General features: G+C 40.4%; 1 protein-coding gene across 6 annotated transcripts in view; it reads right to left on the bottom strand.

Annotated features, from left to right (window-relative positions):
• LOC133659028 (ATP-dependent RNA helicase DDX3X-like) overlaps positions 1–19,227 on the bottom strand; it is a 44,464-nt gene extending 25,237 nt beyond the window's left edge. For 2 of the 6 annotated variants that reach the window (XM_062061653.1, XM_062061666.1), the window contains exons 1-7: positions 18,869–19,226; positions 4,397–4,448; positions 4,106–4,153; positions 3,853–3,912; positions 3,551–3,760; positions 3,362–3,464; positions 3,140–3,253 (exon numbers count right to left, since the gene is read on the bottom strand). In XM_062061653.1, coding sequence (XP_061917637.1) covers positions 3,140–3,253; positions 3,362–3,464; positions 3,551–3,760; positions 3,853–3,912; positions 4,106–4,153; positions 4,397–4,448; positions 18,869–18,913 — 632 coding nt within the window. In that variant the 5' untranslated portion in view covers positions 18,914–19,226. Of the gene's footprint in view, positions 1–3,139; positions 3,254–3,361; positions 3,465–3,550; positions 3,761–3,852; positions 3,913–4,105; positions 4,154–4,396; positions 4,449–18,868 lie in introns of all 6 variants that reach the window. The other 4 variants (XM_062061658.1, XM_062061686.1, XM_062061675.1 and 1 more) reach the window with 4 other exon arrangements.
• Between the last annotated feature and the right edge of the window lie 773 nt (positions 19,228–20,000).

Below are 20,000 nucleotides of genomic sequence, written 5' to 3'. Positions count from 1 at the left end.
TCAATCCTTCAGCTAACAAGAACACAAAAGAACAAAATGAAATAAAGTGCCCTGGATTCAGAGGGCATGTTTTAACGTCAGCAGCAACATGAACATTTTTGACCTTTAACAATGGTGTTTTTATAGCTAAATATTATTATAGGACATGCACACAAATATTTTAGCCAAGAACACCAACCTGCCAACTGCTTCATGATGCTGTGTGACAGGCTAGTTAATTCTTACTTTACCAAAAAAGTAATTGAATTACTAACGGAATTACTCTTTAATAGATGTAATTGATTACTAGGAAAAGTAATTAATGTGTTACTTAAAAAAATTACTTCAAATATCTTTAATTTATATATATATATATAAATATAAATGACAGCAGTCTGTGCGTCTGAGTGTGTGCCTTTTAAAAGGCGGTGCCTGTTGCCTAGTGACGTCAGCGAGTCTGCGCAGTTATCTTGAGCTGTTTTTTGCAGGTTCGCAGCAGCTATTTGTCTGCTCTAATGGCAGCTTTTTTAAATCTTTCACTGGTTTGTGTTACCTCTGCTTAATAATTAGATACTATTTGAGTAGCCTTTGTTCTGCCATTTGCGTACTGACGAGCGATCTCTGAATCCGGGAACATATCCTTCACAGATTTGTTGAAAACATCCGCAAATGACAACGGGATGTTGCTTGTAGCTATCAGCATAGCCATCTTTGTCTCGGCATAAGTTACACCCTCGGGTCTCCATTTTGCAAGTTGGCCCATAATACTGGGCTGTGACCGGTGCTGCGTTGCCGCAGCCATGTGCTTCTCTGACCGTTCATGAATGAGTATATCCGTTCGGCCACCGTGTTCAATGGAGAAGTCTGATCTACAAAATTTGCAGGCAACATACCCCTTCCCCTTCAAGCTGTCCTGGATTACCTGAAATTCTTTTTTCCAATCATTTTGGAACTTGCAAGCGTACTTCTTCTTCTTACTCGTCGTCACCATGTCTCTTCTTCTGCTTCGTCTTCTTCTTGTTCTGATTGCCACGCTTGACTTCGAGGTGTAACCGTTATTATTGTCCGGCCGGAAACGGCGCCCAGTGAAGGATGGCGTAGCAATATTGTTGATCGCGTGGAAATCGGGAGAAATTAGTGAGAATGGTTGCCCCGGGAGATTCTCGGGAGGGGCACTGAAATTTGGGAGGGTTGGCAAGTATGCATACAGTATGCATACAGCTGAGATAGGCTCTAGCACACCCCCGCGATCCCGAAAGGGACAAGCGGTAGCAAATGGATAGATGGACAACATTTTGATCAAAATAAAGTAAATAGTGCAAAATGCTATACATAAAACATCTACTTTTGGTTTTTGCCCTGTAAGTCCTCCTGTGCCCAATTTATTTCCTGAGTTTGAAAACTAACAAAAATGAACAAAAAAAAGAAACTTTGTGATGGTTAAAAAATAAAAACAAAATAAATTAGATCACTGCAGTTTTCACCATTTACTGATATTTTATTTCCCGACATGGAGGCCAGGATTAGTTAGCCGCTCGCGAGGACGCTATATCGCGTTAAGGATACGGCCGTTCGATTGTCGCTATCAAATTTGCGTGATGTGTCATCAACATGCATTATCACGATAAGACAATGGTATTAAACGCGGTGTTGTCTGCTAAATTGATACCATTTATCTCATATATCCTGCAAACCTTGAACACAGTCACCATTTGTGCAACCCGCCGAGGCGATTCTCTTTGCATGCCTGCTTGTGTGTGGTTTGGTTCTGTGTGGTGTGCAAAAAAACATACAGTAGAGTGAAAATGTCATTATTCTTCAGATATTATAATTAGTATAACTTACAATTACAAATAAAAGTTAGCGCTTATATCAGATCTCATTGGGTTGCGCTAGTGTACCCAATCTTGTGGGCCACTAGTGTAAAAACAAGTTGTTTTTTTCCTAATACAATATACAGTGCATCTTCACTTTTTCCACATGTTATGTTACAGACTTATTACAAAATGGAATACGTTTATTTTATCCTCAAAACACTGACAGTGAAAAGTTAGTTTTTTTCCCAAATGTATTAGAATAAAAAAAATCGCATAAGTATTTACAGCCTTTGCTCAATACTTTGTTGATGAACCTTTGGCAGCAATTACAGCCTCAAGTATTTCTGAACACGATGCCACAAGTTGGGCACACCTATCTATAGACAGTTTTGGCAATTTCCCTTTGTCCATTCCTCTTTGCAGCACCTCTCAAGCTCCATCAGGTTGGATGGGAAGCGTTGATTTCATCCAGGATGTCTCTGTACATTGTTGCATTCATCTTTCCCTCTATCCTGACTAGACTCCCAGTTCCTGCTGCAGAAAAACATCCCCACAGCATGATGCTGCCACCACCATGCTTTACTGTAGGGACGGTATTGGCCTGGTGATGAGCAGTGCCTGGTTTCCTCCAAACATGATGCCAGGCATTCACAACAAAGAGTTCCATCTTTGTCCCATCAGATCAGATTTTTTTTTCTTATGGTCAGAGTCTTTCAGGTGCATTTCGGTAAACTTTTTACTAAGAAATGGCTTCTGTCTGGCCACTATAGCATACAGGCCTGATTGGTGAATTGCTGCAGAGATGGTTGTCCTTCTGGAAGGTTCTCCCCTCTCCACAGAGGAATGCTGTAGCTCTGAAAGAATGACTATTGGGTTCTTGGTCACCTCCCTGACTAGCCTAAGATGAATGCAGCAATGTATAGAGACATCATGGATGAAAACCAACGCTTCCCATTCAACCTGATAGAGCTTGAGACGTGCTGCAAAGAGGAATGGGCGAAACTGCCCAAAGATAGGTGTGCCAAGCTTGTGGCATCATATTCAAAAAGACTTGAGGCTGTAATTGCTGCCAAAGGTGCATCACAACGTATTGAGCAAAAGCTGTAAATACTTATGTACATGTGATTTTTTTAGTTCATTATTTGTAATATATATGCAAAAATATCTTTAAAAAAAACAACCAAAAAAACCCTAAACTTATTCACATTGTCATTATGGGGCTTGTCTGTAGAATTTTGAGAACAAAAATTGATTTACTCAATTTTGAAGTAAAGCTGTAACAAAACAAAATGTGGAAAAAGTGAAGCGCTGCAAATACTTTCCAGATGCACTTTATGACTTACTGCTCAAGGCGTTCATTGAGTGGCGTTGGTTTGGACCAGTCTCCGTCATCTCTGACCTCCTCTACCCAGCGGCTGTTTCCGCCTCCGCCACCACTATACCCACCGTGGTCGAACCTGAACCAAAGAAGAAAACCATGATGTATAACAAATGTGTGCCTGCAGTCGTCCGGATGATCTTTTTGTAAGTACCAACAATCAAAAAGGAGAACATGATCATCTCACCGTCCACGATTAGCATTGCTTCGGTCATTGAAAAATGCAGACTTTCCTCTGTTGTTTCCAAAGCTGCTATAGGCGTCCTTGGCGGTGTTCCACCCACCAGCATCTGACAAAGTCATAGGACAGAAATGAGGAGACAAGTTCCTCACCGCAGCCGCTCAAGGTTTGCACACAGTCAAAGAGGATTGCCACCTTTGTTTTCGTACAACCCGAAAGCAATCGGCTGAGGAGCAGTGTTGATGGGATTGAAGGCTCCGCCCCTGTTGCCACGGTAGCCGCCTCCAGCCAAGCCCCCTCGGCCCCGCTCCATGCGAGGTGGGCCACGGTTATATGTGTTGCCGCCAGTCATGCGGTTGTCATGGAAGCCGTTAACAAAGTTGCCACGGCTTGCATCCCAACCGACTGCCAGCGGGACAAAAGTGACCAAACCGATTACTATAAGCAAGACAAGCCACTACGGAGCACACATTCAACTTTAGAGAAGGCCCACTTACAGGCGGCGGCAGGAGCGATGGTGTAACCGCCCTGTCGAGCAGCAACAAACGCATTTCCTGCTAAAACAAAGAAACAGTATTTCATCAGTGCCGTCGTTGATAATATCTTTTTTAACAATCACAAAATTATATTGTGGCGACCTTTGAGTGCTTGTAATCGCAAATGAAAGCCATAGAAAGTGGCAAGCTACTTTTAGACAATTTAGCAGGCTTTGTTGGGAGCATGAATGAGCACTGAATCGATGCGTCTCACCATTTTTGGGACCATCGTTGTTCCGTAAATGGGGAGGAATGTATCGTCCTGCAGACACAGAAAGACATGAGCATCATTCTCATAAATGCTACATGGAGCAATTAGGTGAGAACCAAAACCCAAACAACTGTTGCTTAAGGCAACAGATGTGGCAGTGCTTTGCAATATTCACAGTGCCCCTTCATGCACCCACGTGGCTCTCTCTATGTTTTTATGGCATCACACGGCCAATCAGCTAGGTTTGCGATTACCAACTGCTCTTACAGATAAGACTGAGGAGGAAGCGCTTACTGTTGGTGCCGCCACCTTGTCCGTCCGCTGCAGTCAAGTCTAGGACAGCAAGCTGAGGAGGTAAACACAAATTCAACAGTCAAGTTTGGCCAAAGGTGTAAATAAACAAAAGTTGTCAGCTGCGGGGATGTTAATGCAGATAGATCCGTATTTAGCGCCTTAATAATAAATAATAATAATAATTAATTAGGATGGATGGATTTATATACTGTAGCGCTTTTCCAGACACTCAAAGCACTTCACAGAGAAGTGAGAACCCATCATTCTTTCGCTCCACATTCACACATCGATGGCTGTAGTCTACATTTGTAGCTAAAGCTGCTTTGGGGTAGTTTTTAGATTAGTTTGATTCCACCAGGCAGTAAACAACAAATGTTTTACTTTTACACACACAAACTTGTGGGAATTATGACTACCTTGTCTGTCGTATATTTGTAGTTGCTGAAAGCATTGGTATGCATTTTTCCAAACAGAAGATAGTACTATTTCTATATGTTTCATAGAGGAAAAAGGGGCACTAATGTTCTTATCCCCCTTCTCAAATTGTGGTATCAAAAATGTTACGGATTAAGGACCTCTTGTGCGTTCCATGTCAAATTATAAATATTCAGCTCCTTATTAGTTGTTAATTAGGTTGTTGCGCAAAGGGAACGCAAAGTCTTAAATCGCTATTAGCTAGTAGTTTGACGCTAGCAGGAAAATCTATTGGTCACATTTTCATATAAGTGGAACCTCAATTTAGGAACCCCTCATTATACGACCTTTTCGATTTACGAACCACAGACTGAATATAATTATGCTTTGTTGTGCAACTCTTATCTACGTGTTGTACAAACGTTTAATCTACCATAAAGCCATTTTGTGTCGGGCAGCACATGCATCGTGGGCGGGCTTATCGATCTCCAGTGCTCATTCAGTCAGTAGAGCAGTGCTGTTGTTAGCTACCGTGCTAATTGGTACTTTGTGGGCTTTTTATAGCCTTTTTACAGCATTTTCTGCTTAGCACTCAGCATGAAGGGTTGGAATTGGGGGTTAAATCACCAAAATGATTCCCGAGCGCGGCCACCGCTGCTGCTGCTCACTGCTCCCCTCAACTCCCAGGGGGTGGAACAAGGGGATGGGTCAAATGCAGAGAGTAATTTCACCACACCTAGTGTGTGTGTGACTATCAGTGGTACGTTAACCTTAACTTCTAGATAAGTGAAGTTGGTTTGAAATATTCAGGAAATATCCACAGCGTTGTCGACAGTTCCACCTCCTCCTTTTCTTTCACTGCATGGAAAGAATATTAACCGACAAAGTAAAGTGGATTCTATTTTCTATTCCTAAGCACTGTAGCAACCTGGCTGCTCAAGTTAAGGAGTTGTGTGATTTTAAACTCTGAGTGCACCACAGGGCTAGTGACAGTGTGTGTGTGGGTGTTTGTGAAAGCAGGGCGTGCAAAAAAATAAAGTTCAGCTGTTTTGGCTTTGTTAATAAAAAAGAAAGTTGATACATCACCCCCTTCTTAAATTAGTTTGATACACAGTACTGTATCGCACTTTACATTGTGTTCAAAGTCTACAAACCTTTACTAAAATATGGACTTTTGTCAAGGCTGGTACTCATTATGTTTACACATTTTTATGGAGAAATTTGCTTCAATATATGAACCCTGTTCAGGCACAAATTAAGTTTATAGTACTTATACAGTAGGCTGGCTATAAGATGTGTTTCCTGTTTGTGTACCTTGCTCATCGTGTTAAAATTAGGGCTGTAACAGTTTTGTAGATACCGCAGTATTACAGTTTCGAAATCCTCACAATAATGCTGAGATGTGTGATGATATCAAACAGAAACTTGGTGAGTGTAGTTTTTTTCTAGCGCTTTTGCGTTGGCCGGTTTGAACATAAACTTTATCTCCCAAAAAGCCTGCGGAAGAAGTGTGTTTGTAGTAAATAAAAGGATTTTTTTTCTGCACATTTCCTGGAAATGTCATCAAAATCTCTCCATAAAGTTTTGAGTTAAGTTGCGAACAAACATAAACCCAGATAAAAAAATTATCTCTTTTGCGGAGGTAATAAAAGTCTGGGTACTGCAAAACAAAGCACATCACTATCGTCTCGAGCGTTTCAAAGCCTACTGGCGAAAGACATCGTAATATGAGAAGCTACTTGAGAAATGATTACCCGGAAATTATACTTAAAGCCAGCAAAGCTACACATCAGTTGGTGAGATATTTAAATGATTAAAAGTAAAATTGTCAGTTAACTTTTCTGAGGAACAGCATTTTCAAAAATAATATTAATAAAAGTCCACTGCTTTTCAGAAATTAAAAGTTGTACGATACTAAACTGAACATTACTGTTTTACTTATTACACTGCATGTTTACATTGTCACTTTAAAGACACTCAACTCCTAAGGTTTTTTTTAATATTTGCTCGAAACAGTGGATGTTCCCAAACAACTATTTGCACTTAAAATATACATGTTTGTAGTAGTAAAAATGATTACAATATTTTAGCATTATGTTTGTGCTCAATTACAGTAAGTGTGTTTATTCTGAACGTTTCTGCTACTTTATTTTACACACTATAACATTTTTACCAAGTCTTAAATTTTTGGGGACAATACCACAATGTTATTACCGTGGCCTTAAATTAATACCCTGACAATCGTTACATCCCTACTTAAAAATGCACTAGGTTTTGTATTTGCCAACACATTTAAACTTCCAAATTTTGTTTTGCAGTGCTGCCATATTTTTTAAATGATACTAAGCCTGGGTCGATAAGACCAATAGAAATATATATCGCGATAGACACGTAGTTGATACAATAAAAATGTGTTTGTTAAAAGGTCCTACATATATAAAAAAAAAATGTATGGTCGGAAGAAACCGGAAAGAATTAAGAATGGTTGGTTGCATAAACAAAAGGCACTCACAGTCTGGTAAACTACCAAACAGGAAGTTATCTGTGAGCAATAGAAGAGACACGCTAAACAGCCAATCGCGCAACAGTATCAACTATTATGTTTGGTTGCGCCATCTTGCTGTCTTCGCTGTTGATACTCTGCATGGAGTGAGAAGTGAAACTAAAAATGAGTGCTGCAGAGAGCGAAGAAATTGTTGATTAAACAGTAAAATTCAGTATGGCAGTTTTTGGGATTTTTTTCTAACGGACTGTAGTCCTTCGCCGCGCTCATGTTTTATTTTCAACCCTTGTTTGTTTCTTATTCGGATGTATGAAAACAGGTAGGAACTAAAGTGTAGGACTGTATAAATAAAATAAATAACAAAATAGTGTTGTCCCGATACCAATAATTTTGTACCGGCACCAAAATTATTTTGATACTTTTCGGTACTTTTCTAAATAAAGGGGACCACAAAAATTTGCATTGTTGGCTTTATTTTAACAAAAAATCTTACGGTAAATCAAACATATGTTTCTTATTGCAAGTTTGTCCTTAAATAAAATAGTGAACATACTTGACAACTTGTCTTTTAGTAGTAAGTAAGCAAACAAAGGCTCCAAATTTAGTCTGCTGACATATGCAGTAACATATTGTGTCATTTTTCATTCTATTATTTTGTCAAAATTATTAGGGACAAGTGGTAGAAAATAAATAAATAAATAATTAATTATTAAATGAATTATTAATGTACTTTTTTACTTTCTGTTAATATCTGGGGTGGACCGGTACTTTTCAGAGGCGGTATAGTACCGAATAGGATTCATTAGTATCGCGGTACTATACTAATACTGGTATACCGTACAACCCTATAATAAAATATAACAAATATGCTGCTTTAAAATAACAATCTGGTCCAATGATTACTACAGAACATAAATTAATTTACAAACTTATTCTTGTATAAGTTTACTAAATTAAATTCGATGGTGCACAAAACCACGTAACTTCCTGGCAGTAAACCTGCGAAAAATTGGTTCTCAGGTTTCTTTATGTTTACATTTTCACACTTTGCACTATTTTATTACACTTCATTAAGCATTTTTTTACATACTCCTTATTTTTGCACCTTCATTTTAAGAAGTTATTGTTAAGTGTCCATTGTGGTTTTAGAATTGGGTTTAGTTTTCATGGTTGTGTTGACATTTCCTTTCATTTCTGCCATGATAACTGAGGGTATTTAATCAGAGAAAGGTTAAATTTGAAATAACAATTTTAACATGTAATATATTTATCTCCTGGACCATAAATTACACAGGTCTAAAAAAATACCAATAATTATTGATGTCGATCAATATAAAAACTTACATCGTGATACGGCTTTCAGCCACATCACTCAACATACATTTTCTTGTACCAGGGCTCGAATTTAACCACAGCAACCGCGGCAATTGCCGCGACCGCCCTCTCATTTGCTGTAATGCCCTAAAAAATTTACAGACATTGCCGGCAACACCTTGCCGTGACCGCCTTTGACTCTTTACTTGCTAATGGACAAGGGATATAATGGTCAATGGTATAATGATAAATAAAGATGAAATTCCAGACGGTTAGGAACACCGTCTCCATTATAAATGACCGAAAACCCTATAATTATTAATTCATTTTAAACAAGTGAGAAGCTCTGCCATCCGGGGGGAGCTCAAAGTAGAAGCCGCTGCTCCTCCACATCGAGAGGAGCCAGATGAGGTGGTTCGGGCATCTGGTCAGGATGCCACCCGAACGCCTGTTTAGGGCACGTCCGACCGGTAGGAGGCCACGGGGAAGACCCAAGACACGTTGGGAAGACTATGTCTCCCGGCTGGCCTGGGAACGCCTCGGGATCCCCCGGGAGGAGCTGGACGAAGTGGCTGGGGAGAGGGAAGTCTGGGCTTCCCTGCTTAAGCTGCTGCCCCCGCGACCCGACCTCGGATAAGCGGAAGAAGATTGATGGATGGATGGATGGCATTTTAAACAACACAAAGTCAGACACATGCGCACTTTCATCGCTTGGCTTCCTAATCATGGTGTAGTAACACTGTAAATCTCGCTCAAGGGGTCAACCCTTGGAGTATACCTACTCAACAGACCTACATGTCACTATAAAGGTGGCCGTATGAACAACGCCAACACCGTCATAAACCTGTGCCACATAGTTAAACCACACTAAAAAACAATGACAAACACATTTCGGAAGAATATTTGCACTGCAACACAACATAAACACAAAAGAACACATTCCCAGAATTCCTTGCAGCACCAACTCTTTCGGGACGCTACAGTCATTTTCCCTCGCTTCCCTCCATGTGTTTAAGAACGCACTGCTGTTAGATGGAGACAGGTGTGGACAATATTGGATACACTTGTCCTCACTTAAAAGTATACAGCGAAGGACAAAAACTATATGATGTTGTTTTCATTTTGACAATACAGCGTCCATCAGCTGCTGTGACAGAGTTAATGAGGTGAGGAAACACGCTGTCACTCCTGTTTTTTTGTTGTTGTTGGCCAAACTGTTGTACTGAACCACAAGGGGGCGTTAGAGAAGAACATATCTTGTTTATTAGACTATATCTACATTAGCCAAACTGCTTTGTGTTTTATTTTGATATCAAAAAGTAAACGCCATGTTTTTTGTAAAAAAAAATTCATGTCACAAAGGTATTACTTTAAAAATCATTTGACACATAATTTTGTTAATGTTTTATTGTGTGTAGTTAATTCCTATATGACGTATTTCTGCTCAAACTCTTAATGGACCTGTCCCGATACAGCATCTACATGTACATAACTTAAAAAAATAATAATAAAAAAAATACTTCCCTCTATCAAAAGGTAAACAGAGATAAAAGGCATCATGAAATGACAAAAAGCTGACAAGTTCATATTAATAATGAATTTTAAAAAACTGTACATGTATGCTTTGGAGCCCCTGCCTTGAAAGAAAATAACATTTGCCTTGGTGCCCTTTTAACTTGCCTCGGTGCCCTAAAACAGTGTGTTTCAACCACTGTGCCGTGAGATATTGTCTGGTGTGCCGTGCGAAATTATGCAACTTCACCTAATTGGTCCAAAAAATATTTTTTGCTAATCAAAAATTATAACAATGTGCCGTTGTCTAGTGCTTGGTAGGGTAACCATGTAATACTCCATATCAGTAGGTGGCAGCAGGTAGTTCATTGCTTTGTAGAAGTGAGAAAGCGTCAAGGATGGTTTGTCGTCATCCCAATATGCAGAGGTCAGCGTGCAGGTAAAAAGGTATGTGACGCTTAAACCAAAAATGAACAAAAGGCAAGTCCCGCTAGGAAAAGGCACTGACGCATAGGGATGGCTATGCAAAACAAAAGTAAAACGGAACTGGCTACAAAGTAAACAAAAACAGAATGCTGGACGACAGCAAAAACTTACAGCGTGTTCAGCAGAGACGGCGTCCACAAAGTACATCCGTACATGACACGACAATCAACAATGTCCCCACAAAGAAGGATAGCGTACGCACAACTTAAATAGTCTTGATTGCGAAAACAAAGCAGGTGCGGGCAATAGCACTCAAAGGAAGGCGTGAAGCTGTTACAGGAGGACACCAACAAAACAGGAAGGGTCACCAAAATAACAGCACAAGACAGGAACTAAAGCACTACACACAGGAAACAAAAAACTCAAAATAAGGCACGACAACCTGGTGGAGTTTCATTTTTTAACCTTTTCTGCTGGTGGTGTGCCGCCGTATTTTTTTAATGAAAAAAATGTGCCTTTAAAAACACTGCCCTAAAATATGAGCCCTCCTTTAAGGCAACACTTGCCTTGACATTAAAAAGTTCAAATTCGAGGCCTGTTGTACAGCAACAAAAAGTGCAGATTTGTGGTTTGCTTGATTGATTTAGAGATATCCAAGCAATGAGGAACCTCAAATTTGGTATATTTAGTCATTTTCAGCCTCCAAACTGGTGTGCTGGTTAACAAGCAACACAGCGGGATGGCTACGTCGCTAGTGACGCAGGGCAGTAAAAACAGTAAAAGTAAACAGTAAAAGTCAATATGGCAGTTTTTGGGATTTTTTTCAAACGGACCGTAGTCCTTCGCCGCACTCATGTTTTCTTTTCAACCCCTGTCCGTTTCCTATTCGGATGTGTGGAAACAGGTAGGAACTAAAGTGCAGGACTGTATAAATAAAGTAAATAACAAAATATAACAAATAGGCTACTTTAAAATGATAATCTGGTTCAATAATTACTACACAACATAAATTCATTTCCATACTTGTATAAGAATAATACCAAATTGAATGGTACACAAAACCACGTAACTTCCTGGCAGTAAACCCGCAAAAAATTGTTCTCAGGTTTCTCTATGTTTACATTTTCACACTATTTTGTTACACTTTATTAAGCATTTCTTACATATTCCTTATTTTTGCACCTTCATTTTAAGACGTTATTGTTAAGTGTTCATGGTGATTTTTTTTACATTGTTTTCCATGGTTGTTGACATTTCCTTTCATTTTTGCCGTGATAACTGAGGGGATGTTAATCAGAGAACGGTTACATTTGAAAATAAAAAGGTTGACATGTACCGTATTTTTCGGACTATAAGTCGCAGTTTTTTTTCATAGTTTGGCCGGGGGTGCGACTTATACTCAGGAGCGACTTATGTGTGAAATTATTAACACATTACCGTAAAATATCAAATAATATTATTTAGCTCATTCACGTAAGAGACTAGATGTATAAGATTTCATGGGATTTAGCGATTAGGAGTGACAGATTGTTTGGTAAACGTATAGCATGTTCTATATGTTATAGTTATTTGAATGACTCTTACCATAATATGTTACGTTAACAAACCAGGCACGTTCTCAGTTGGTTATTTATGCGTCATATAACGTACACTTATTCAGCCAGTTGTTCACTATTCTTTATTTATTTTAAATTGCCTTTCAAATGTCTATTCTTGGTGTTGGTTTTATCAAATACATTTCCCCAAAAAATGCGACTTATACTCCAGTGCGACTTATGTTTTTTTCCTTCTTTATTATGCATTTTCGGCCGGTGCGACTTATACTCCGGAGCGACTTAAAGTCCGAAAAATACGGTAATATATTTATCTCCTGGACCATAAATTTCACAGGTCTAAAAAAAATACCAATAATTATCGATACCGATCAATACAAAAACTTACATTGTGCTACAGCTTTCAGCCACATCGCGGTTTACTTAATTGATTTAGAGATATCCAAGCAATGAGGAACCTCAAATTTGGTACATTTAGTCACGGTGGCACAGGGGTTAGTGTGTGTGCCTGAGTTTAATTCCGGGCTCGGGATCTTTCTGTGTGGAGTTTGCATGTTCTCCGTGGGTTCCCTCCGGGTTCTTCCCAACTCCAAAGACATGCACCTGGGGATAGGTTAATTGGCAACACTAAATTGGCCCTAGTGTGTGAATGTGAGTGTGAATGTTGTCTGTCTATCTGTGTTGGCCCTGTGATGAGGTGGCGACTTGTCCAGGGTGTACCCCGCCTACCGTCCGAATGTAGCAGAGATAGGCTCCAGCGACCCCCCGCTATCCCGAAAGGGACAAGCGGTAGAAAAAGGATGGATGGAAACTGTGTGCTGGTTAAGCAGACACAGCGGGATGGCCACGTCAGTGTTTTTCAACCTTTTCTGAGCCAAGGCACATTTTTTCCATTGAAAAAATCCGGAGGCACACCACCAACAAAAATCATTAAAAAACAAAACTCAGTTGACAGTAAAAAGTCGTTGTTGCAATTGTTGGATACGACTTTAAACCATAACCAACCATGCATCACTGTAGCTCTTGTCTCAAAGTAGGTGTACTGTCACGACCTGTCACATCACACCGTCACTTATTTTGAGTTTTTTGCTGTTTTCCTGTGTGCAGTGTTTTAGTTCTTGTTTTGCACTCCTATTTTGGTGACTTTTCCTGTTGTGTTGGTGTTTTCCTGTTGCAGTTTCATGTCTTCCTTAAACGCTATTCCCCGCACCTGCTTTGTTTTAGCAATCAAGAATATTTAAGTTGTTGCTATCCTTCTTTGTGGGGACATTGTTGATTGTCATGTCATGTCCGGATGTATTTCGTGGACGCCTTCACTGCTCCACACGCTGCAAGTCTTTAACCTGACTCTCGCCAGATCCTTGTAGTTTGCTGAACTCCACACAAGGATCTGGGATCGAAGGCAATGCAAACTCCTTCAAGATAGCAAAAAATAATGAACCAGGATCGCCGGGCGGGATTTCATAGATGTGACGTAGCGCCGAAGCGACTGTTTGATTCAAACAACAATGGCGGCACGCAGCGAGGAGTCGTGCGCTGACATTGATTCTGCTATTGCAACTGTTTTGTCGAATCCATCAAATATTTAATATCATATATTTAATAGGGCTGGGCGATACATCGAATTTAGTCGATATATCGCGGGTTTGTCTCTGTGCGATATACAAAATGACTATATCGTGATATTCGAGTATACGTTCTCACGCAGTTGCTTTTAGCTGCGGGCATTACACTACATGCGTTCCTCACTCTTTCTTGTCTGTCCTTCTCACAGAGAGATAAAACAAGCGCACCTTGTTACATACGTCACATACTGTCGCGCATGCAACGTCATACACCCTCGTGGAGCAGAGAGGTAGAGACATGGCTAACGTTAGCTGTGATGCTAGCGGAGCGGTGGGAGTGGTAATACGAGAGAGAGAAGGTGTGAATCTGGTAACAAATGGAGGAAGAATTAATTCCCAAGAAAAACAGCAGGGAGTCCATCGTCTGGCGGTGGTTTGGCTTCAAGCGGGAAGATGTTGAACAGACAACAGTAATATGTCAAGTACGCGGCAAAAGCGTTGCTACAAAAAGAAGCAGCAATGCTAATTTGTAGCATCATTTGAAAAGTCACCCGCTAGACAATGAAGAGTGCTTGAAACTCTGCATGTCAACATTTCCGGCCGGTGCCACACCCACAAAATGCCAAGCCAGATCAACACCGTAAGAAAAAAATAGTCAACAACAGAAGGAGATAACGTCCGCAGGAACCTACCACATAGCGAAGGACATACACTATTTGATTTCCTATTATGCAGCTCATTTTGATTTGACAGTTATTGAAATATCTTGTGTGACATCATGCACAAAAGTGCACTTTATTTGTTTTAAACTATTGTAGTGGCGTTCTGTACAAAAAGTACACTTTAATTTAGTGTTGTTTTGATATGTCATCTTAGTGACATCATTCACAAAAGTGCACTAATAGCTAATTTGACTAATTTATGATGGCTCAGGTGGGATTCACTACAATTTTGGAATCCAGTTAATTGAAATACCACAACACTATGTACCCCGCCTTCCGCCCGAATGCAGCTGAGATAGGCTCCAGCACCCCTGCAACCCCAAAAAGGACAAGCGGTAGAAAATGGATGGATGGATATTGTTCAGAAAAGTTAAATTTAAGAACTTGCACACAAAGCAACACTGGAGGTGACTATGACGTGACGTGCGCATTTTCCGCGCATGCATACTAGGGCGTGTTGCGCCGGCGGACGGATGGGGCCTTAAACGGTGGCATTGTTGTGTGTGGACACGGATATGGTTAGGTGTGATTTACCCTGGATAACCTTAGTGCAGCGGTTCTCAACCTGAGTTCGATCGAACCCTAGGGGTTCGGTGAGTCGGGCTCAGGGGTTCGGCGGAGGTCAAGACACACCCGACTCATCGTGTAAATAAAAACTTCTCCCTATCGGCGTATTACGGATACGGCAACAGCAGAAGTCAGACTGATTTGCAGGTGTGTAATTTGTTGTGAGTTTACGCACTGTGTTGGTTTTGTTCTTTGAACAAGGTGATGTTCATGCACGGTTCATTTTGTGCACCAGTAATAAAACATGGAAACACTTTAGTATGGGGAACATATTCACCATTAATTAGTTGCTTATTAACATGCAAATTAGTAACATATTGGCTCTTAACTAGTTATTATTAAGTACTTATTAATGCCTTATTCGGCATGGCCTTATTATAACCCTAACCCTTTAACCCTGGCCCTAACCCTCTAACCCAGTGGTTTTTAACCTTGTTGGAGGTACTGAACCCCACCAGTTTCATATGCGCATTCACCGAACCCTTCTTTAGTGAAAAATAAAATGTTTTTTTTTCTCAAATTTAAGACAAGATTATGTTTTTTTTACTGGTGCACAAAATGAACCGTGCATGAACATCACCTTGTTCAAAGAACAAAACCAACAGGGTGCATGAACTCACAACAAATTACACACCTGCAAATCAGATGGAAAATTAGAGGGAACATTGTTTAGGGGTATCCATAATACGGCGATAGGGAGAAGTTTTTATTTACACGATGAGTCGGGTGTGTCTTGACCTCCGCGGCGGAGGCTCCGCCGAACCCCTGAGGCCGACTCACAGAACCCTTAGGGTTCGATCGAACCCAGGTTAAGAACCACTGCTCTAACCCCAACCCTAACCAAATAACTCTAAATTAAGTCTTTGTTACTTAGAATATGTTCCCCTAGTGTCCAAAAAACTCTAAATTCAGTCTTTGTTACTTAGAATATGTACCCCATACTAAAGTGTTACCAAAAACATATAACTTTGTCTTGAATTTGAAAAAAACAAAAACATTTTATTTTTCACTAAAGAAGGGTTCGGTGAATGCGCATATGAAACTGGTGGGGTTCGGTACCTCTAACAAGGTTAAGAACCACTGCCTTAGTGTAAAGGCCTACTGAAACCCACTACTACCGACCACGCAGTCAGATAGTTTATATATCAATGATGAAATCTTAACATTGCAACACATGCCAATACGGCCGGGTTAGATTACTAAAGTGCAATTTTAAATTTCCCGCGAAATATCCTGCTGAAAACGTCTCGGTATGATGACGTTTGCGCGTGACGTCAAGGATTGTAGTGGACATTTTGGGACACCATTGTGGCCAGCTACTAAGTCGTCTGTTTTCATCGCAAAATTCCACAGTATTCTGGACATCTGTGTTGGTGAATCTTTTGCAATTTGTTTAATGAACAATGGAGACAGCAAAGAAGAAAGCTGTAGGTGGGAAGCGGTGTATTAGCGGCCGGCTGCAGCAACACAAACACGTAGCCGGTGTTTCATTGTTTACATTCCCGAAAGATGACAGTCAAGCTTTACCATTGGCCTGTGGAGAACTGGGACAACAGAGACTCTTACCAGGAGGACTTTGAGTTGGATACGCGGTACCGTGAGTACGCAGCTGCGGCTTCCAAACATTTGATCGCTTGCCCGTACGTGTGTGCCGCTATGTGCATGTCACGTACGTAACTTTGGGGACTTTGGGGAAATATATGTGCTGTATGAACTTTGCGGAGGTGAACGGTACTTTGGGCTGTGGGATTGAGTGTGTTGTGGGGGTGTTTGATTTGTATTGGCGGGTTATATGGACGGGAGGGGGGAGGTGTTTGTTATGCGGGATTAATTTGTGGCATATTAAATATATGACTGGTTGTGTTGTGGCTAATAGAGTATATATACTGTATATGTCTTGTGTTTATTTACTGTTTTAGTCATTCCCAGCTGAATATCAGGTCCCACCCGCCTCTCACAGCATCTTCCCTATCTGAATCGCTTCAACTGCCCTCTAGTCTTCCCTCTCACTTTCCTCATCCACGAATCTTTCATCCTCGCTCAAATTAATGGGGAAATCGTTGCTTTCTCGGTCCGAATCGCTCTCGCTGCTGGTGGCCATGATTGTAAACAATGTGCAGATGTGAGGAGCTCCACAACCTGTGACGTCATGCTACTTCCGGTACAGGCAAGGCTTTTTTTTATCAGCGACCAAAAGTTGCAAACTTTATCGTCGATGTTCCTTACTAAATCCTTTCAGCAAAAATATGGCAATATCGCGAAATGATCAATCATGACACATAGAATGGATCTGCTATCCCCGTTTAAATAAGAACATTTCATTTCAGTAGGCCTTTAAAGATTGATCAATACCTATTTAAATTTAGTAATACATAAATATGATGATTTATTAAAATATAAAAGAAATTTACCTGAACAAAATGCTAATGATGGTTACACCAAAATGTAACACTATGAATAGCGTTTTTCCAAGTTTTTGGGGCATTTTTATGCTATTTCCAAGCATCTCCTTTTTATTATCGTTGATTTTAAATGGTCAAACTAATGCATATTATATATGCATGCCCTAGTAAACAAAAAAAAAGTCATATTTATTTTGATTGTTACATTTTGAAGTACATTTGTGCAGGTGGGTGCGAATGTAGCCATTACCAGAGCTGTACACTAATGTGACTGGGCCGGCACGCTGTTTATATGGAGGAAAAGCGGATGCCTGGACAGCATGCGGCTGTTAAGGGGCGCAGGTTTCAGGTGAGAGAGGACGGTAAAGGCAGTGCCTTTAAGGCACGCCCCCAATATTGTTGTCCGGGTGGAATTCGGGAGAAATTCTGGAGAACGGTTGCCCCGGGAGATTTTCGGGAGGAGCACTGAAATTCGAGAATCTCCCGGGAAAATCGGGAGGGTTGGCAAGTATGTATCCGGCTTAGTGTAAACGAGGCCTCAGATACCTTTTTACCTGCACACTGCCTCCCGCTGTGCTCTGCATATTGGGATCACGACAAAGCAATTAGCTACCGGCTGCCACCTACTGATATGGAAGAATATAACATTGATTGATTGAGACTTTTATTAGTAGGTTGCACAGTGAAGTACATATTCCGTACAATTGACCACTAAATGGTAACACCCGAATAAGTTTTTCAACTTGTTTAAGTCGGGGTCCACTTAAATTGATTCATGATACAGATATATACTATCAGCTATGGTTACTCTGCCAAGCTCTAGACAGCACAGACACTCAACGACGGCATATTATTTGCAGATTATAATTACTGGTTTGCAAAAAAAATACATTTTAACCCACATAAGGTGAAATGACATCATCTCCCACGCCGCGGCACAGTGGTTGAAAAACACTGGGCTACGTCGCTAGTGACGCAGGGCTTTTTTTAATTTTTTAAATTCAGGTCACAACACGTACGGGCCACAAAATAAAGCCTGTAAAAAAGCGGCGTACAGCCGTCCAAGTTGGCATTTTTAACGATGTCAACTCCATGAGCTGCGCCTCCATTTTATGTCGGCGTCGAGCTGCAAGACAAACGCAGTGGAGATAACAGCGGATGGGGTGCGTTTCATTTGCTGACCGGGCAGAGCCGCGGGAGGCCGAGGTTTTTGTTTTTTTCAGCCGCGCTGAACAAATGCCACATTTTCCGAGCTAGATAACGTTCACAACACGGAATGCTTAAGTGGAGTGTGTTAAAATATGACATTTAAAGTAGGAAATGACAATAGCGTTCACCCTCAAGTCAAGAGAGTGAACGATTGAAGCGCACCCATAGCTAGCACGATAGCATCTTGCTAGCGGTCCTTTATTGGCTAGCCGGTGTGCTATCAGCGTTATAAGACTTTTCCCCCCCTGAATGACGCCATAAGCAACATGAAAACGAGCCACTTACCTGCTGTTCTAGACCGTGGACATTCTCGACGGACACATGACTCATCACTAAGGAATACGGGGGAAAAATGTTGACGTTGAGAAAAGGACCTCTTTGTTTGCCGGGGGTTCGATGTGATGTTATTGCTCCTTTGTCGCCTGCCTGGCCACGACAAAAGAGACACTCTGCAGGGTTGTTGTTGTTTTGTTTTTTTTAAATATCCAACACTTTGCACAACGCACTTTTTTTCACCCCCCCCGTTGGCTAAAAAAAAAAAATGACACGATGTTTTGGCCACCAAGGTGGTTACTTGATGCAAACCCCCCAGCTGATGGCGAGTTCTTCTACAGCTGGGAATGAAGCTGGCCCGATAAAGCGCGCGCCAATAAAATAGAGGAAAACATCCGGTTATGGTGGAGAAAATAAAAGTCCAAATAAAAGTCGCGAAGAAAATAAAAAATTAATTTGGAAAAGTGAACACAAAATAACTATTATATTTTGTATATGTTTTATGGTGACGCTATTTTTTTTATTTGTAACAAATATATATGGTAGATGGTAGGGGTGTGGGAAGAAATTGATTCGAGTTCGAATCGCGATTCTCACGTTGTGTGATTCAGAATCGATTCTCAATTTTAAAAAATCGATTTTTTTATTTATTTATTTAATTTTTTTTTTTTTTTAATTAATCATTCCAACAAAACAATACACAGCAATACCATAACAATGCAATCCAATTCCAAAACCAAACACTCAGAACTGCAATAAACAGAGCAATTGAGAGGAGACACAAACATGACACAGAACAAACCAAAAGTAGTGAAACAAAAATGATTATCAACAACAGTATCAATATTAGTTACAATTTCAACATAGCAGTGATTAAAAATCCCTCATTGACATTATCATTAGACATATAAAAAAAAGAAGAAAAGAACAATAGTGTCACAGTGGCTTACACTTGCATCGCATCTCATAAGCTTGACAACACACTGTGTCCGATACTTTCACAAAGATAAAATAAGTCATATTTGTGGTTCATTTAATAGTTAAAACAAATTTACATTATTGCAATCAGTTGATAAAACATTGTCCTTTACAATTATAAAAGCTTTTTACAAAAATCTACTACTCTGCTTGCATGTCAGCAGAC

The sequence above is a fragment of the Entelurus aequoreus genome, linkage group LG01, assembly GCF_033978785.1.
Source record: "Entelurus aequoreus isolate RoL-2023_Sb linkage group LG01, RoL_Eaeq_v1.1, whole genome shotgun sequence".
Classification (NCBI taxonomy): Eukaryota; Metazoa; Chordata; class Actinopteri; order Syngnathiformes; family Syngnathidae; genus Entelurus; species Entelurus aequoreus.
This window is presented reverse-complemented; position numbering and strand designations above follow the sequence as displayed.